The sequence below is a fragment of the Malaclemys terrapin genome, chromosome 5 (assembly GCF_027887155.1).
Source record: "Malaclemys terrapin pileata isolate rMalTer1 chromosome 5, rMalTer1.hap1, whole genome shotgun sequence".
Taxonomy (NCBI): Eukaryota; Metazoa; Chordata; order Testudines; family Emydidae; genus Malaclemys; species Malaclemys terrapin.
Window position 1 is genome coordinate 5,273,323 of NC_071509.1, and position 18,397 is coordinate 5,291,719.

Below are 18,397 nucleotides of genomic sequence, written 5' to 3' on the forward strand. Positions count from 1 at the left end.
ATCCAAATATCATATAGGCCACGTAGATACATCCAGCAGGCTGGGTCTGGCATCCGGGCTGTATGTCTGACATACCTGATTTAGGGTGTAAGCTCTCTGGAGTAGAGGCACCGGGCCAAAAACTCTACTGGTGTAAACTGGAGCAGTTCCACGGACTCCACTGAAGATGTGCCAACTTACACTCAGCAGAGTATTTGATCCCATGTCTTTATAAGCTCTATGCACACTGGTCATGCCATATAAAAAGATAAAATAACAACATAGCTTATTTTCTCATGGACAGGAGTCTGGATAAAACTGAAATGCCAAGTGGATACTATGTATGTCCCCAAATATTTAATTTTAGGGCTGTCAAGCGATTAAAAAAATTAATTGCAGGATTAATCGCACTGTTAAACAATGATAGAATACCATTTATTTAAATATTTTTGGATGTTTTCTACATTTTCAAATATATTGATTTCAATTACAACACAGAATGCAAAATGTACAGTGCTCACTTTATATTTATTTTTGATTACAAGTATCTGCACTGTAAAAACACAAAAGTAGTAGTATTTTTCAATTCACCCAAGTACTGTAGTGCAATCGCTTTATCATGAAAGTTGAACTTACAAATGTAGAATTATGTACAAAAATAACTGCATTCAAAAATAAAACAATGTAAAGTTTTAGAGCCTGCAAGTCCACTCAGTCCTACTTCTTGTTCAGCCAATCGCTCAGACAAACAAGTTTGTTTACATTTGCAGGAGATAATGCTGCCCGCTTCTTGTATACAATGTCATCTGAAAGTGAGAACAGACATTCTCATGGCACTGTTGTAGCCGGCATCGCAAGATATTTCTGTGCCAGATGTGCTAAAGATTCACATGTCCCTTCATGCTTCAACCACCATTCCAGGGAACATGCGTCCATGCTGATGATGGGTTCTGCTCAATAACAATCCAAAGCAGTGCAGACCGACGCATGTTCATTTTCATTATCTGAGTCAGATGCCACCAGCAGAAGGTTGATTTTACTTTTTGGTGGTTTGAGTTCTGCAGTTTCCACATTGGAGTGTTGCTCTTTTAATACTTCTGAAAGCATGCTCCACACCTCGTCCCTTTCAGATTTTGCCGGCACTTCAGATTCTTAAACCTTAGGTGAGTGCTGTACCTATGTTTAGAAATCTCACATTGGTACCTTCTTTGCGTTTTGTCAAAACTGCAGTGAAAGTGTTCTTAAAATGAACAAGTGCTGGCTCATCATCCAAGATTGCTATAACATGAAATATATGGCAGAATGTGGGTAAAACAGAGAAGGGGACATACAATTCTCTCCCAAGGAGTTCAGTCACAAATTTAATTAATGCATTATTTTTTTAACGAGTGTCATCAGAATGGAAGCATGTCCTCTGGAATAGTGGCTGAAGCATGAAGGGGCATACAAATGTTTAGCATATCTGGCACATAAATACCTTGCAATGCCAGCTACAAAAGTGCCATGCAAATGCCTGTTCTCACTTTCTGGTGACATTGTAAATAAGAAGTGGGCAGCTTTATCTTCTATAAATGCAAAAAAACTTGTTTGTCTTCATGACTGGCTGAACAAGAAGTAGGACTGAGTGGACTTGTAGGCTCTGAAGTTTTACATTGTTTTGTTTTTGAGTGCAGTTATGTAACAAAAACAAATCTACATTTGTAAGTTGCACTTTCATGGCAAAGAGATTGCACTACAGTACTTGTATGAGGTGAATTGAAAAATACTATTTCTTTTTACAGTGCAAATATTTGTAATAAAAATAATATACACTTTGATTTCAATTACAACACAGAATGCAATCAGGGCCGGCTCCAGGGTTTTGGCCGCCCCAAGGAGCCAAAAAAAAGCCGGGATCGCGATCTAAAAAAAGCCGCGATCACGATCTGCGGTGGCAATTCGGCGGGAGGTCCTCCACTCGCAGGCGGAGTGAGGGACCGTCCGCCGAATTGCCGCCGAATACCTGGACCTGCCGCTCCTCTCCGGAGCGGCCGCCCCAAGCACCTGCTTGAGAAGCTGGTGCCTGGAGCCGGCCCTGAATACAATATATATAAAAATGTAGAAAAACATCCAAAATATTTCATAAATTTCAATTGGTATTCTATTGCTTAACAGTGCAATTAAAACGGTGATTAATCAGGATTAATTTTTAATCACGATTAATTTTCTTGTGTTAATCACGTGACTTAACTGTGATTAATCAACAGCCCTACTTCATTTATACCAAACTAACTTTCTAAGAGTACAGCGGCCTCTGATACGCTCACCACTGTAACTGGCTTAGCCGACCTTACCTGGATGGCTGAAAAAAGTCATTGGGACCTGTCTATGGCTTGAATCATGCTAGCAATAACTCTTTTGTGTTTTCCAGCATGGCTACTGCTAATCTGGTTTCTTTGCCCAGTGCGGACTGGGGATTTTAAGACTTAAGTGAGCCCCCAAAGCCCCATTAGGTAACACACAGAACCACTTCCGAAGATGAGGCCCAGTCCTGTTCCCAATTAATTCAATGGGCGCATCCGGCAAGGGCTGTAGTTCATAACCGTGTTAGGCCAGCGATGCTAGGCTGCAATTGTGTCTGAGAACGGGGTTATAATCCATACAATGAACAGGTTCTAATTCGGTTTCTGTGAGAGAAGACGGAAGCTGGGTGAGGGAAATGGGAGGATGCTGGGAACACGGCTGTGGTAACGGATACTTAGTTGGAGACTCCTTGCGCCGTTTCTTCCTCATCTTTCTAGAACCAAGGCACAATAGGATACATACAAGTATCTGAATGATGACAACATTGTGAGATACAAGTAGGATAAAGCGACCAAGAGCCCTGTGGCACCTTATAGACTAACAGACGTATTGGAGCATGAGCTTTCGTGGGTGATTACCCACTTCATCAGACGCATGCAGGATAAATTCATTCCTGCTGTAACTCCACTGAAGTCAGAGTTATGCGAGGGGTCCAGTGAGTCTACACCAGAGAAGGCACATGATGAGTTCGTCTACTTCCTTCTGCTTTAAGATTATTTATGTGCCATACTTAGAATTTTCTTACTTTCATGGATGCAGCTAAACCATATTTATATTTTATTAAATGATAAGACAATAATAAGACAATATTTTATTGTCTTAACATAGCTATTGTTAATTATACAACTGAAATAAGAATATATCTGTGCAAAATAACTGGCATTATGCTGATCACACAGCGCACGCCATCCCGAAATAAATGTTGATTCTATAGGTTGGATGATGCCACACCGTGTCCAAGCAGCAGGAGATGCATGAGACATGGTGAAAGAACGGAACACCAGGGAGCTGAGCGGTGGGAGGTAACAGAGCAAAGAACGAAGGCCAGGGAGTTAAAATACGCAGCAGGCAGAGACTAGAGACGCCAAGAGAGCTGAAAAAAATGGCATGAGAGATGAGAGAGGCAGCTGGGGGAGTTAAAACATGCAGATGGAGAGATGCGAGATATGGCTGGGAGAGATGAAAGACCTGGATCCAAGTGGAAAGACAACGACCAGGACCTGGCCAGTAAAATAAACTTTTAAAATATTGGGACAAAACCCCCCAACAACACGGTATTAGTCTTGTTTTAAGCTAAAAACCATTGATGGGGACTATGGGCAGATCCTCAGCTGATGGAACACAGCTCCACTTAAGTCAAGGAAATTACACCAATTTACCCCTGGCCCCATACACAAGGAATCAGAGTGGCATTTGTAAAAGTCACTTTTCTCATTAACCACAACCTCAGATTCAAACACAGCAGAACTGTGAGGAAGATCCAGATGGAACTTTGTGACTCAGGCCTAGGTTTAATTAAAATCACCTTCAGCCTTAAAATAGGGTTACCATATTTAAAAAATAAAAAAAGAGGACACTCCACGGGGCCCTGGCCCCGCCCCTTCCCAACCCCCGACCCCGCCCCTTCCCCACCCCAACTCTGCTCATTTCCCGCCCCTTCCCCAAAGTCCCCGCCCTAACCCTCCCCTGAGCGCCCTGCATTCCCCCTCCTCCATCCCAGCCACGCGAAAAGGGCTGCCCGAGCCCTACCGGCTTCATGGTTTGCTGGTCAGTCCCCAGACCCTGCGCCCCCGGCCGGCGCTTCCCCAGCTCAGCTGGAGCCCGGGAGGGGAAGCGCCCAGCCGGCGGCGCAGGGTCTGGAGGCTGCCCGGCAAACCGTGAAGCCGGTAGCACTCGGGCTTCAGGCAGCCCCTATGCCTCCGGACCCTGTGCCCCCGGCCGGGCACTTCCCTTCCCAGGCTCCAGCTGCTGTGCTCCTCCCCTGACTCTTTGGCTGTGTTTAAGAGTTGAGCTGCCCGAGCGCTACCGGCTTCGGGCAGCCCCCATGCCTCTGGACCCTGCGCCCCCGGAGCCCGGGAGGGGAAGTGCCCAGCCGGTGGCTCAGGGTCCGGAAGCATGGAGGCTGCCCGAAGCAGGTAGCGCTCGGGCAGCTCGGCTTTAAACAGAGCAGAAGAGTCAAGTTAGGGAGCACAGCAGCCCTGGGAGGGGAAGTGCCTGGACGCCGGTATTTTTCCCGGACATGTTCGGCTTTTTGGCAATTCCCCCCAGACGGGGGTTTGATTACCAAAAAGCCGGACATGTCCGAGAAAAACCGGACGTATGGTAACCCTACTTAAAAATAATAAATCATCATTCTCCTCACCATTTTTAAAGTAATATGAGATTTTTTTAATAATTAAAGCTATGTGTAATACATCTCATATGTCTCTTGCTATAATTGCAATAAAACTTTCCCACCATAACCAGGATATGACAGACAGCTGTCTGTCAGACAGACAGAGTTTGCAGTGTTGCTATAGCCTTGTTGGTCCCAGGATATTAGAAGATAATGTGGGTGAGGTCATATTTTTTATTGGACCAACTTCTGTTGGTGAAAGAGACAAGTTTTCAAGCTTACACACCTTGTGTCTCAGATAGACAGACAGGAAAAAGAGCTGCCTGGCAATTTTCCACTTAAATGATTTTTTGACAGAAAAGGCAGCTTCTGCAAAATTGAAAATTTTCACTGATTTTGCCAAAAATTTTCAATTTTCCATCAGGAATACCAAATCAAAATACTTCATTTCAGGTTGGTTACACTCGTATTGAAATATTTCGGTTTGTTGAACTGATCCAAAGCATTTCGTTTCAAGCCAATTCAAAATTAAACTGAATCTCTTCATGGTACTGTATTGCCTCATGGGAGTTGTAGTTCAGGAGTCTCATGCCACCATTTTCTCCTATGGGCCAGGTTCCCTGGCTTGACTATGTCTCCCATGATGCAATGCAGCCTCTCCTCTGACCAGGCTGTACGATGCATCATGGAAGATGTAGTCTGGTCAGGCATCTGAATTACAACTTCTATGAGGCAATGCAGCACCACTGGGAGATGCAGTTTAATGTTGAACTGACTTGAAATAGAAGATCTTAACAATCACATAATCGTGATTACAATTTGGGGATTTTCCCCATGTCAATACTAAATGATTTTGGCAGCTGATAATTCACCAATTGCTATAGATAAATAAAGGATAGAGCTTCGCAGCACTTGAAAACTGGTACCATGCTTTCAGATGTATGGAACCATTTTTTTAAAGCACTAACAGTTCTCAAGACAGCAGCAGATAAGTTCATGTTGGAACTGAAGAGGGAGGAAAGTAAGGCAGCAATCAGAATAATGTATCATAGCTTTCCAAAACTAGATATTACAATGGGAGAGATCGTCAAAGCTACAAATGGCAGCGAAGTACCTATCTCTCACTGAAAGTCAATGGGAGTTGGGTGCCTATACGCCATTTGTGCCTTTGAAAATCTACTGCATTGTCTGTAAATATTATAAATAAGTAGAGAAATTATATTTCTGCTAGTCCTCATTATAGAAGTACAGTATTGCCAACCCAAAGCATTCAGAAATCAAAAGTCAGGGCCCAAAACCGTGAAATTGGCTTAAAAATAATATGATTTTTTAAAAAATAATAAATAATGTTGTTGGTCTGAGCCTTTAGGGGGCACTCAGGTCACATTTTCAAGCTCTTCTTTGCATCCACAAGGGCTAAAAAATTACTTTTTTAAAAAACTGAAACTTGAGATTCTCACCTAAGCGTTTGACTCCAGGAGCTGGGATTTCAAGAAAAATGACAAATAGACTACTATTGTATGAATATAAAAATGTATAATCCCAGCCAATACCCAATGGAGTCTTTATGGCCAGAACCTCTCCTGGAGTAAACCTGTGTAGCTTCACTGGCCAGCTCAAAACCTGACCTTATAAATCAACTTTCCTTCTTTGCTGACCCAGTCTGTTATGCCTCCACCTTCCTGTACTGACCTGAACTGAAAACTCACTTCTTCCAAAAAGGGCCTTCCTCTTTAGTCTTTTCCTCAGAGAGTTGTCATGAAATTGGACTGAAAATGTTTATTTCACTGACCACTAAAAACAAAAAACCCTGCAAAAAAATGTGGAACTGCACAGGTACATGCCTGTGAAGTCTTCTGGCTCCCCTGGGAGACTCCTGTCTTTGGGCACCCTCTGCTGGCATCCCAAAAGCTGTCAATCTCCTATTTTTAGGGGCAGACAGCTCCTTACTGCAAGAAAGGAACCTCATACTATAATGACTGGCCTGAGAAAAACATCGAGCAAACGTGGATGAACAGAGCAACCACAACGAGGTCCACGCAGCAGGAAAGAGCCACAGATTTAGAGTAGGGAAAGCAAACACAGGTGGTGGGAGAAGATCACTACATCTCAGGAAATGCAGGCTGGAGAAGGCAGTACTTAGTGCCTGGGGGACTTAATGGGAAAAGGAGATGCTGGAGCAAGGCAAGGCAAGGCCCAAAAAGGTCATGGGGGGAAAGGGGAGGAAAGTGACTACCACTGGAACGGAATGAGGTATTTTAAGGTTATGCCAGAATTCCCCAGGCGGGAATTTGGCCTGGACACCTGGGTTCACAGCCTGATCTTTGGGCAAAGGGAATCAAAAGTTCCATAAGAGCTTTAAACCACCTTGCACATGCCACACAACATGCTAGTTTTATATCTCATCAAACTGTTTATTTGGCATGAGCCACGTGGGTCTCAGGAGTCCTGGGTTCAATTCCTAGCTCTGCCACTGACCTCCTGGGTGACACTGGGCAAGTCATTTCTGCTCCCCTTGCCTCAGTTTCCCCATGGGTAAAATAGAGATAATCATACCAAGCTTCTTTGTAAAGCGCTTTGAGCGCTACCGATGAAAAGTAAGTATCATCAGTATTCACAGCATGTCTGTTTGGAAAGTACCAAGCACACGGTTGGTGCTACAGAAATAATGAATAGCAGAGAGGGAGGATGGTCTTGTTAAAGCTATGGGCTGGGACTCTCTTTGTGACATTGGGCAAGCCACTTAAGGTTTGTTTACACAAGGAAATTATTCCACAATAAGGTAGGGTGTGATTTTAAAGCATAACAGCTATTCTGGAATAGCTATGTGGACACTCTTTTTCAGCTTAATCCAAATTGGAATTATTCCAGTCAACATCCCCATGCAGACAGGGCCTTAATTTCGCTCTGCCTCATTATCTAATCTGTTAAACGGGGCTAATAATACTGTGATTCTTGACATCCTTTGTCTGTTGTGTCTATTTAAGAGAGTCCAAGGCAGGGACACTATGTGTTTGAACAGCACCTAGCACTCTGGGGCCCTGGTCTTGGAGAGGGTCTCGAGAGGCGACAGTAATACAAATGAACAAATGCAAGATGCCCAGAAACACATCAGCCATTAACGCTTACAGAAAAAAAAAGGTTTGACCCTGTTAACAAGCAGAGAGAATTTCACACAGCCCAATGGCATTTATGGACCAAGGACAAAGCTGTTGCTACCCAAAGCTGAGGTTCAATACCCAGTTGTGCTAATTATTGTTTACTTTGTCTGTGGAGTGTTTTAGAGCTCCCATCATTAACATTTGCTTAAAAAGTGCTTCCAGTTTAGCGTCAGAACAAAGGTAGCTGCTCTTTAGAGACACTATCCTGCAATGCAGTAATCAGTCTCTGAAGGTTCACAGGTGACACACGCCCCATTGAAGCCCATTGAAACAGAATGAGGTGTACAGATGATAGTATGATGGCCTCTTCTCTGGCAGAGAATTTTTTTTAAAAAAAGCCAGGAAAGAGTAAACATCCAGAACAAAAAGAACTCACCGCACTATGTTCTTAGCAGAAAAGAAAAGACATGCTGGAACACAGGGGAAGGGGGAAATGGATGTAGCAGATATTTTGTTACAATGCGGTGACACTGATAATTAGACATACTATGATAATACTGCCCCATACCACACGCACCCTAAAGTGCTACCAAAAATGTGGCATTTCTCAAAAGTGCAATGAAATACCATGGAGCCATACATCATGAGGGAGCCAATCTTAATCACAGGAAGCCAAGTTTCACAGAGCATGCAACAGACAGCATTTGAGGCTAGTATTCTACCCATGCTTCCATACAATTAGGCCCAGTTTTTCAGAAAGAGGCCCGAGACCTTCATGAAATTACATGCTTATGGCCTGATCCAAAGTTCACTGAAATCAATGGGAATCTTTCCACTGAATACAGTGGGTTTTCAGGCCCCTAAAGAGTAAAGGTAATCAAGCAACTGCAGCAATTCAGACAGAAGATTTCTTCTTCCTTTTAAAGAGAAGCCATAATACCGATAGTAATGCTACAGTATTCTACACCGATGGCCAAAGATGCCGAAATAACAATACAACGTGTAACAATACAATTACTGCTATCTACTGGAGTATACTTTTGTCCTTGGCCAGTTTGACGAGGATATTTCTTCTGAAATCACAGTTAATGTCCACACTGGAGCTTGAAGGTGTAACCTCCGGTTACATACCCGTGTTAGTGCTGATCAAACTAGCAGTCTAAAAACAAAAGAGTAGCCATAGGGGCACGAGTGGGCTAGCTGACCTGAGAACATACTTAGGGTCTTAGATGGGATTGGACTCAGGGTGGCTAGCCCCCTCCTGCTGCTTGCACTGCTGTGGCTACATTGCTAGTTTTAGCACACTAGCCTGAGCTAGCACAGGTATGTCTCCCCCAGCAGAAAATGACGCCTTCCAGCTCCAGTGCAGACATACCCTAAATTGCACATCTTTACCCATGAGGGCTGTTCCTCACTTCCCCCCGGCTTCCCTTTCCCTGGAAATTCCCCCCTGCCCCACATCACCCAACACTTACTTTTCCAGTATAGACATAATCATTGGAGGTAGAACCAGTATAGGCATTGGCAGGACCACTCTAGTCAGGGCTGTCTCTATCAGTGCCTGAAATAAAATGAAAAAAGAAATAGAAGACACACTTAAAACTGCTCCCTGCATATGCCTTTATTGATCAAACAACCCACTGGGACGGAAATCCTTTCCCTAGCATTTTTAATGGTATGTATGGGGTTGGAATGTAACAACAAAGATTGATAACAAGGTTGATATCAGTCACTTGCATATAGATTCATAGATTATTAGCCTGGAAGGGGCCACTGTGACTATCTGGTCTGACCTCCTGTATAACCCGGGTCAGAGAACTTCCCTCAATTAATTCCTATTTGAGCTAGAGCCGATCTTTAGAAAAACATCTAATCCTGATTTTAAAATGGCCAGTGATAAAGAAACTACCACAACCCATGGCAAGTTTTCTAATGGTTAATTACCCTCACTGTTAAAAATTTGCATCTTATTTCCAGGCTGAATTGGTCTAGTTTCAGCCTCCAGCCATTGGAGCTTGTTATACATACCTCTGTCTGCCAGCCTGAAGAGCCCACCAATTTCTCTTCCCTATGCAGGTACTTCCAGACTGTGATCAAGTCACCCCTTAACTTTCTCTTTGTTAAGCTAAAAAGATGGCGTTCTTTGACTATCACTGTAGGGCTCTCTCTGCACTAGACAGCTGTAAGATCTCGTGTAGGTGCTCTATGCCAATGTGAGAGAGTTCTCCTGCTGGCATAATTAAACCACATCCAACGAGCGGTGGTAGCTATGTTGGCGGGAGAAGTTCTTCCGCATAGGCAGAGAGTATAATAGGCTAGGGAAGGCTAAAAGCCTGCCCTGGCACAGCTGCAGCTGCCAGTTGCGGGGAAGTTTTTGATTCAAGTTCTGGGGCAGCTGAGGAGGTGGTATGTGCTACTCAACTTCCTTGGTTCATCAGTAATCTCCCTGGACTCCACGGCGCATATAAAAAGCTCAGGTTATTCGGAAGAGACGTGAGCTATTCCCGCAGGGTGGCTTGGGGGTCTCAGGAGGGGAGGCGCGGAGCGGCTGGGGGAGCTCCAGCCAGCCCGGGACTCCTCCGGGGGCAGGGGGGCTTAGGGCTCTAGCTGGCCCGAGGTCCTCCAGCTGTGGAGGGAGAGAGGGCTGGGGGCTCTGGCTGCGGGGGGGCCTCAGGTGGAAGGGGTGGAGCAAGGGGGGCTAGCCTCCCGGAATGGGGGCTCCACCTACCACCCATGCTCTGTTTTTTTCACTCCGCTGAGTGACATAAGTTTTGCCAACATAAGTGATAGTGTAGACATGGCCTGAGTTATTTTTTTCCAAACTGCTAATCATTCCTGTGGCTCTTCTCTCAACCCTCCCCAATTTATCAACATAGGGCTGGGCAGTAAGTGGTTCTCCCAGCCCAGGAGAGTTTTCTAGATTTTGAAAATTTTTCCCATTCTGAATCAGGAAGGGGAATCAAAACCTGGAAATTTTTCACACATTGACAAATTGAAAAAAATAATTCAATTAGGGTAAACTGAAACGTTTTGTTTCAATAGTGACTTTTAAAAAAAAACAACAACCCAAACATTAAAAAACAAACTTTTTTTAGATTAAATTTACTAAAACATGTATACAACAAGTCATTTTGACTCAGACCCCAACTTCCCTTTCAGAAAACGTCAAAAAGGAACATTTTGACAATTTCAAAAGGTTTTTTTGCAAAAATGTTTCAATTTGGGAGATTTGGCGAGCAGTTTTGGTTTTGATAAATCAGCATTTTTCATTAAAAAAAATATATTTGCTGAAAAATTCCTGCCTTGCTGTCTTTACGTATATTCTGTTGTTGCTACAAATTATGGGCCAGACTCTGTGCTCAGTTATGCCAGTGTAAACCCACAGTAACTCTGACATAAACGAGAGCGGGGAATGGCCCTATGCATGTAATAAATAACGTAACACTCGATCTATGAATGTGTGTCAGCAATGTGATGCATTGCGAAAAGGGCTAATATTCTGGGGTGTATTCAGAGGAGTGCCACCGGTAAGACACGGGAGGTAACTACCCCGTGCTATTCAGCACAGATGAGGCCTCAGCTGGAGTACTGTGTCCAGTTCTGGGCACCACACTTTAGGAAAGACGTGGATAAACCGGAGAGAGTCCAGAGAAGAGCAACAAAAAATGATAACAGGTTTAGAAAACTTGACCTATGAGGACAGATTAAAAAAACTGGGTATGTTTAGTCTTGAGCAAAGAAGACTGAGGGGCACCTGACAGTTTTCAAATATGTTAAGGGCTCTTATAAAGAGGACAGTGATCAATTATTCTCCATGCCCACTGAAGGTAGGACAAGAAGAAGTCATGGGTTTCATCTGCAGCAAGGGAAATTTAGGTTAAATATTAAGAAAAACTCTCCAACTCTAAGGGTAGTTCTGGAACAGGCTTCCAAGGGAGGCTGCAGAATCCCCGTCACTGGAGGATTTTAAGAGCAATTTGGCCAAACACCTTTTGGGGACGGCCTAGGTTTGCTTCATCCTGCATTGGAGCAGTGGGCTAGCCTAGATCACCTCTCAAGGTCTGTTCCAGCCCTACATTCCTACGATTCTATGATCTATCTCATCATAGAGCATTGGAGCCCCTCACAAACATTGATCATTGTATCCTCACATGAACCTGGGAGGTCAGGAAGTACGATCATCCCTACTTTACAGATGGGGGAACTGAGGCACACAGAGATAACATGATTTGCCCAAAGTCACACAAGGAGCATGCAGCAGAGCTAGGAATTAAACCTAGTTCTCTTGAGTCCTAGTCCAATGCCTCAACCATAAGACCGGCCCGCCTCCAATGCAGTGTGCCACTGAATCAGGCTCTAACATTTACTGTATATGATTTTAGCAATAAACTCCTGAGGTCCTAAATTGCTGTTTGGTAGCCAAGGGCTCAGAGCTCAGGATGTGTTCTCCACACCAACCCAGAGAAGCAGAGCTGTTGGTGGGAGAGGGAATGTGGACGCTCCTCTCTCCCTTACTCCGAACTGTCTCTCAAAGGGATGAGGGGAGCAGAGCTGGAGAGGGTGAGGCTGTGTCTGCGTTCACTGGCTGAGGGACAGGGGATGACACAGCTTGTGCTGAAAGAAGGGAGGGGGATGAGGTGAATTGATGGGAAGCTAAGCTTGGGGGGTGAACCGGTGTGACTCTGGAGGTTGGGTGGTGAATCAAGGACGACATGGGGCTAATGCTGAGTGATGGGGTGCTGGGAGGGGTGCACAGGAGGTGGGGGAGACAATCAGGTGCTGACAGGAACAGACTGGCGGAGGAAGCAAGTTGCCTACGCAGAGCTGCGAGGAGGGTAACTGAGAAATCTAAACCAGTAGTTCTCAAACTTTTGTACTGGTGGCCCCTTTCACATAGCAAGCCTCTGAGTGCGACCCCCTTATAAATTAAAAACACTTTTTTATATGTTTAACACCATTATAAATGCTGGAGGCAAAGCGGGGTTTGGGATGGAGGCTGACAGCTCGCGACCCCCATGTAATAACCTCATGACCCCCTGAGGGATCCCGACCCCCAGTTGGATAACCCCGGATCTAAACACTGGAGGTGGGGGAGTGTGGCTAAGCTGCCCAGTAAGAGCAGAGCCCAGTGGCTGCTGCTGACTGGAAGGAGGACAGAGGGACAGTACAGCTACCTGGCAAGATGTGTGAGGTGACACCCATAGCTGTGGGAGTGCAGAACCTCGCCCAGAGACACAGAGCAGCAGCAGCATAGGGCAGCACAGGTAACCCCCACAACAAGGTTTTCCACTGATTGCCACCTTCCTGCACAGATAAAAATGCCACTCACACGTCACTCAAAATGTGCTGCTAGGTAACCATTTAAGCCCAGGTTCTCAATGATTTTTACATGCTTCACTCCCATTGAATCAATGGAAGTTAGGAACCTAGCTACCTTTCAGGATCTGGGCCTGAGCCATTTGGCCAGACATTAGGACACGGAGAAGTCTTGGGCTAGGGATGGGGTGAGGGCGGGTCAGGAAATCTGGTTCAGCTCTGATACCAACTGCCTCTGAGCCCTTCGGCAAACTCCTTAACAGCTCCGTGCCTCAGTTTCCCCTTCAGTAACATGGCGATATTAACAGTGACTCACCATTCCTTGCAAGCAGCTGAGAGGCTAAATTAGTTACTCTCTGTAACTGTTTTAAAAGTCTTGGACAGAAGGAGCGATAGAAGTGCCAAGGATTGTATTATGAGCTCCACTGCCTGGATTTGTGCCTCTGCACACTTTACCTTTCAGATCAAAACCCACTAGAAAACCACCCGGTTCAATTAGACAATCAGACAAAGCTCTGGAAACAAAGCTACTCAAGAACAGAAAAACCAGGAAAGTCATAATGTAGTCATGAGCATATGGCAGAATTCAGAAGGTTGGGGGGCGGGAGCAGGAACAAACCAGGTGTTAGCAAGAGAATAAAAACAGCTGGGGTCTCCTTATAAAGGTTTGGTTGATGGTTGTTAATGTCATTTGGCACAGGGCGGGTTAAAGAGCTATTCAGCTGGCAAACGAAGTTTTTCTCATTTGTAAAAAGGTGTATGTTATCTCTGCCTCATACTCAACGTCAACTGCTTACAGCTTCCACAGTGAAATCCTCAGACTGACAGTGGAAGGGTGGGGGGCGGGGGAAGAACAATAGGCTCTCACTTAAAAGAATTCATAGATTTTTGAGACCAGAAGGGACCATTATGATCATCAGATCTAACCTTCTGCATAACATGCCCATTCCTTCATCAAGTCCATAACTTCTGGTGGAGTTATATCATATCTTTTAGAAAAACGACCAGTCTTGATTTAAGACTTCAAGTGCTGGAGAATCAACCACAGACCTAGTGAAGTTGATCCAGTGACCACTGTTAAAAATCTGCTCCATACATTCTTATCTGAATTTGTCTAGCTTCATCCACTGGATCTCATTCTGCCTTTTGCTGCTAGACTGGCCACACAGTAACCAGAATCGTAGCTAACATTTTAAATGAGAGTTTCTACCACTCTTACTCCACGATTAATCTTGACTGACTATACCAGGCATGCTGGGCCAAATACTCAAAAGCAGCTTCTACCGCAACTGTACCACGGATCTGTCACCTGTACATTTTTGTGCGCACCAAAGCCCCCAGATTTCTGAGCAAAGCAGGTAATTAACCACCAAAGCCTGATTTATCTTGGATGATCGATAAGGACTAGACTGTCCCAGTTTTCTAAATGACAGCTGAGATTCTCCTTTGTTTCTAGCTCACCCAAACCAGGGTCATGGGTTTCCTGGGGCCTAAAGGCCAGCTGTGTATGTGTGCTCTCCAGGGAACCCTGCAGGTACATACATGTTTGGCAGCAATTCTGGAAGATCCGACAATGTTTCCGTTACTGTCCAGGACATCAATCCCTTCTTCCAGCTCTGTGTGCCTCATCAGGACAACATTGCAGATATTGGCACTAGCTGAGGGTGAGAAAAGCACAGTGGTCAGTAATCCCTCATTCCGGTTTCACAGGACACTGAGGCAGGCTGCACCCACATTTAAAAATCAAACAGCCACCTTCTGCTCTCGGTAACCTCCATTCCACTCTGCTTTTGCTCCGCTGTAACGGAGAGTAGAATTGGGCCCCAAAGGGATTTTGGAGGGTGGAGGGCTGATACTTGTAATGAGAGTTATACATGATTTTGTAGAGGAGGATAATACGTCGAGATCATGTGCTTTGACTGCCCAGGCAATTTGTTGTCACAGTCAGAGGTGGATTGAGGCAAAATGGGGCTTGGAAACCCCCAAATTTTCAGCCTCCCCAAAACTCTCTTTCGTATGATGACTGCCCCATCTCTATTCATAGAATCATAGACTATCAGGGTTGGAAGGGACCTCAGGAGGTCATCTAGTCCAACCCCCTGCTCAAAGCAGGACCAACCCCAACTAAATCATCCCAGCCAGGGCTTTGTCAAGCCCGACCTTAAAAACCTCTAAGGAAGGAGATTCCACCACCTCCCTAGGTAACCCATTCCAGTGCTTCACCACCCTCCTAGTGAAAAAGGTTTTTCTAATATCCAACCTAAACCTCCCCCGCTGCAACTTGAGACCATTACTCCTTGTTCTGTCATAAGGTACCACTGAGAACACTCTAGATCCATCCTCTTTGGAACCCCCTTCAGGTAGTTGAAAGCAGCTATCAAATCCCCCCTCATTCTTCTCTTCTGCAGACTAAACAATCCCAGTTCTCTCAGCCTCTCCTCGTAAGTCATGTGCCCCAACTCCCTAATCATTTTTGTAGCCCTCCGCTGGACTTTTTCCAATTTTTCCACATCCTTCTTGCAGTGTGGGGCCCAAAACTGGACACAGGACTCCAGATGAGGCCTCACCAATGTCGAATAGAGGGGAATGATCACGTCCCTCGATCTGCTGGCAATGCCCCTACTCATACAGCCCAAAATGCCGTTAAATCCCCCCTATTGAAATCCCTCTTCTCATCCTACCTCCTACACCCTGACCAACCTCCCAGAGCAGCTCACCCCGGGACGGCATTAAGCAGCCATGTGGTGCACCTCTGCTTGCTACTCTATGGGTGAGTCAGTGCTCCATGACGGGTCCTTTTGACCGCAGACCCAAGATCCCAAGGAGTCTCCCTTAATCTACCCCAAGGACAGCTTGACAGACACAAATTCTTCTGGCACCAATAAACGTTTGCAGGCATGACAGAAACCTGTTGAAAATGATTTCATTGAGCCGTGGGAACAAAATCCAGATGTTTTAGATCAGCGCTGCATTCAGCTCTTAACAGTGCATACAAAGTTTTGTAGAATCTAATTAGAAGCAGCTTCATTAACACATGCTGTTGTAAACCCTGTTCCTGTTGAACTTCCATCATGGGGTGGCAACATTAAGGGGAAAATAGCTGCTTAGATTTGGTTTTCTTTCTTTCTTAAAGCGAGCTACTTGCTTGACACTTTAATTAGGTATCTTTCCAAACTAGAATATGCACCACCAGTGCCTTAGTGGGTTCCCTCGATTTTCAATCAACATGTAGCCTCCACATCCAAGTCCACTCCAGTTGTGCGGCTCACACCTGGCCTCAGAGAGCTGCCCTCTGCTGAGATTCATGGCTGATTAGGTCTCCGGCGCTAGAATTCTTTTGAAATAACCTCCTCCTTCATTAGCCTTGACTATTGTAACCTTGCCCTGTTCTCAGTTCCACTCCGAATGCTGCTGCTAGCCTCAGCCGACTAGCTTGTGGCTCTGGCCATATCACCCCTTCGTAGAGTCCCTTTTCCAGTGCGTCAAACACAAACTTCACATTTTTGCCAATAAGGCCCTTCACTATACAACCCTGCTCAATAGGCCAGCAACTTTACCTTAGCAAGTTGTCAACTTTGCTTTGCAATGCTGGCTTTCCCCATCTGTTAGTCCATTTCTCCCCAAGCACCTTCATGCTATCTCCCACCCCAGGCCTCATGCAGTGGAAAAGTTCCCCCATCTTATCCTCTTGCAAACCCCTCCTTCACTCACCTCGGTCATGACGCCTACAAAACCCGCCCTGCGGACATTGACTAGGTAGCAGAGTTTATTACTTATACCAATATGCCTGTTTTACTATTGCCTTGTCCTGACTTGTCTCTCTCATTCACCTGTAGAGAGCTCTCTGGGATGGGAACTATGGCCCAGATCTTCAAAGGTATTTAGGCTTCACTGATTTCAAAGAAAGTTAGGAGCCTAAATACCTTTGAGGATCTGGGCCTGTCTTTTTCTTACATGGGCCAGATCCTCCGCTGGGGTCAATCAGCAGAACTCCACTGACATCAAGGGAGCTAAGCTCCCTTGGTGAGGATCTGCCCCCTCACCTCCCCCCCCAATTTCTGTACAACACACAGCAGTGGGGCCCTGATGGGTACCCCTGGGCTCTACTAACAAATAGAAACAACTGGTCAATCTGATCATAGCTAAGAGAAGGGGATCAGGCAAAGGACAGCAAAACAGTCTGGTTTTGCAATACTATTCATTTGATGAGCTCCTTCCAAAGGCGTGTTTCGGCAGCTCTCCAAGGGTTATAATGTTTACTAACTAAAGTCAATTCATTTAGTGTAACCAACTTTTTTTTTTTTTTTTTCCAGTGGCAGGTGGACATGCCCTGGTGTAATGCAGCTCTCTGCAATGAAAACTGGTTTGTGTCAACACACACTGCTTACACTCCAGAGCAGGAGGGAAACGGCATGTGGATGCACACATTTAAGGAGCTGGAGTACTGGTTGGGATTACAATGCACAGTCATGTGGCAGGAGGCCTGAGAACACTCATGTTGTGTGAGGCAACACAATGAAGGCACCAGGAAATCTCTCACCTTAGGATGGTTAGTTATTATGGGGAAGTGGACCGCCAGAGAGAACCAAATCTCTCCTTCCCTCCCTGCCACAACACACACACTCTGCTAGCTACTTCCAAGCGCTAAGAATTCTGCAACTTCTCGGGTCAGGAGTTCCCCTTCTACCCTGTGTATCTATGTGTCTTAGGGATTTTAGGACCATTTGCAATTATGCTATTTAACTTGGTTTTCAGCTTTGAGACTCATCTAGGAAGGAGGAGGCATGACAGGAGGACTGAGGCCAGGGCCCCATGCTTCCAGGTCAACTGGAAGGAGAAGTGGAAGAAGAGGGGGTGGAAAGCAGTTTCTAGACATAGAGCTTTGCTCATAAATTTTCTCCCTCTTTGTTTCCAGGCACGGGGAGCCATAATGCCAACTGCGGCTAACCGTCCCATGTCATAGTAGGAAAGAAGAGAGACTTAGAATAAGTTTTACTTCCTTTCTACTACTAGCGTGACCAGATAGCAGGTGGGAAAAATCACGACAAAGGGTTGAGGGTAATAGGCGCCCATATACGAAAACCCCCTGAATATCGGGACTGTCCCTATAAAATCGGGACATCTGGTCACCCTATCTGCTACATACATTACAAACAAGCCACTGTTATGTGCTGGCGAGATTCTAAACATAACCATGCTTAGCCCACCCCTGAAGTCCTCGGTTGGGCAACACTCCCATTAACTTGAATGGAGTTAGCCTGTTCCACTGGGCAGGGCACCAGAATAGATGAAAGGCACCTTGGGCTCTGTTCCTGGTTCTGCC

The 18,397-nt window shown here is 45.3% G+C and overlaps 1 protein-coding gene across 1 annotated transcript in view; it reads right to left on the reverse strand.

Annotated features, from left to right (window-relative positions):
- The window catches only part of SFXN5 (sideroflexin 5), a 171,635-nt gene that overhangs the window by 40,947 nt on the left and 112,291 nt on the right, over positions 1–18,397 (reverse strand). The window contains exons 11-12 of the mRNA XM_054028792.1: positions 14,617–14,732; positions 9,234–9,319 (exon numbers count right to left, since the gene is read on the reverse strand). Coding sequence (XP_053884767.1) covers positions 9,234–9,319; positions 14,617–14,732 — 202 coding nt within the window. The remainder of the gene's footprint in view (positions 1–9,233; positions 9,320–14,616; positions 14,733–18,397) is intronic.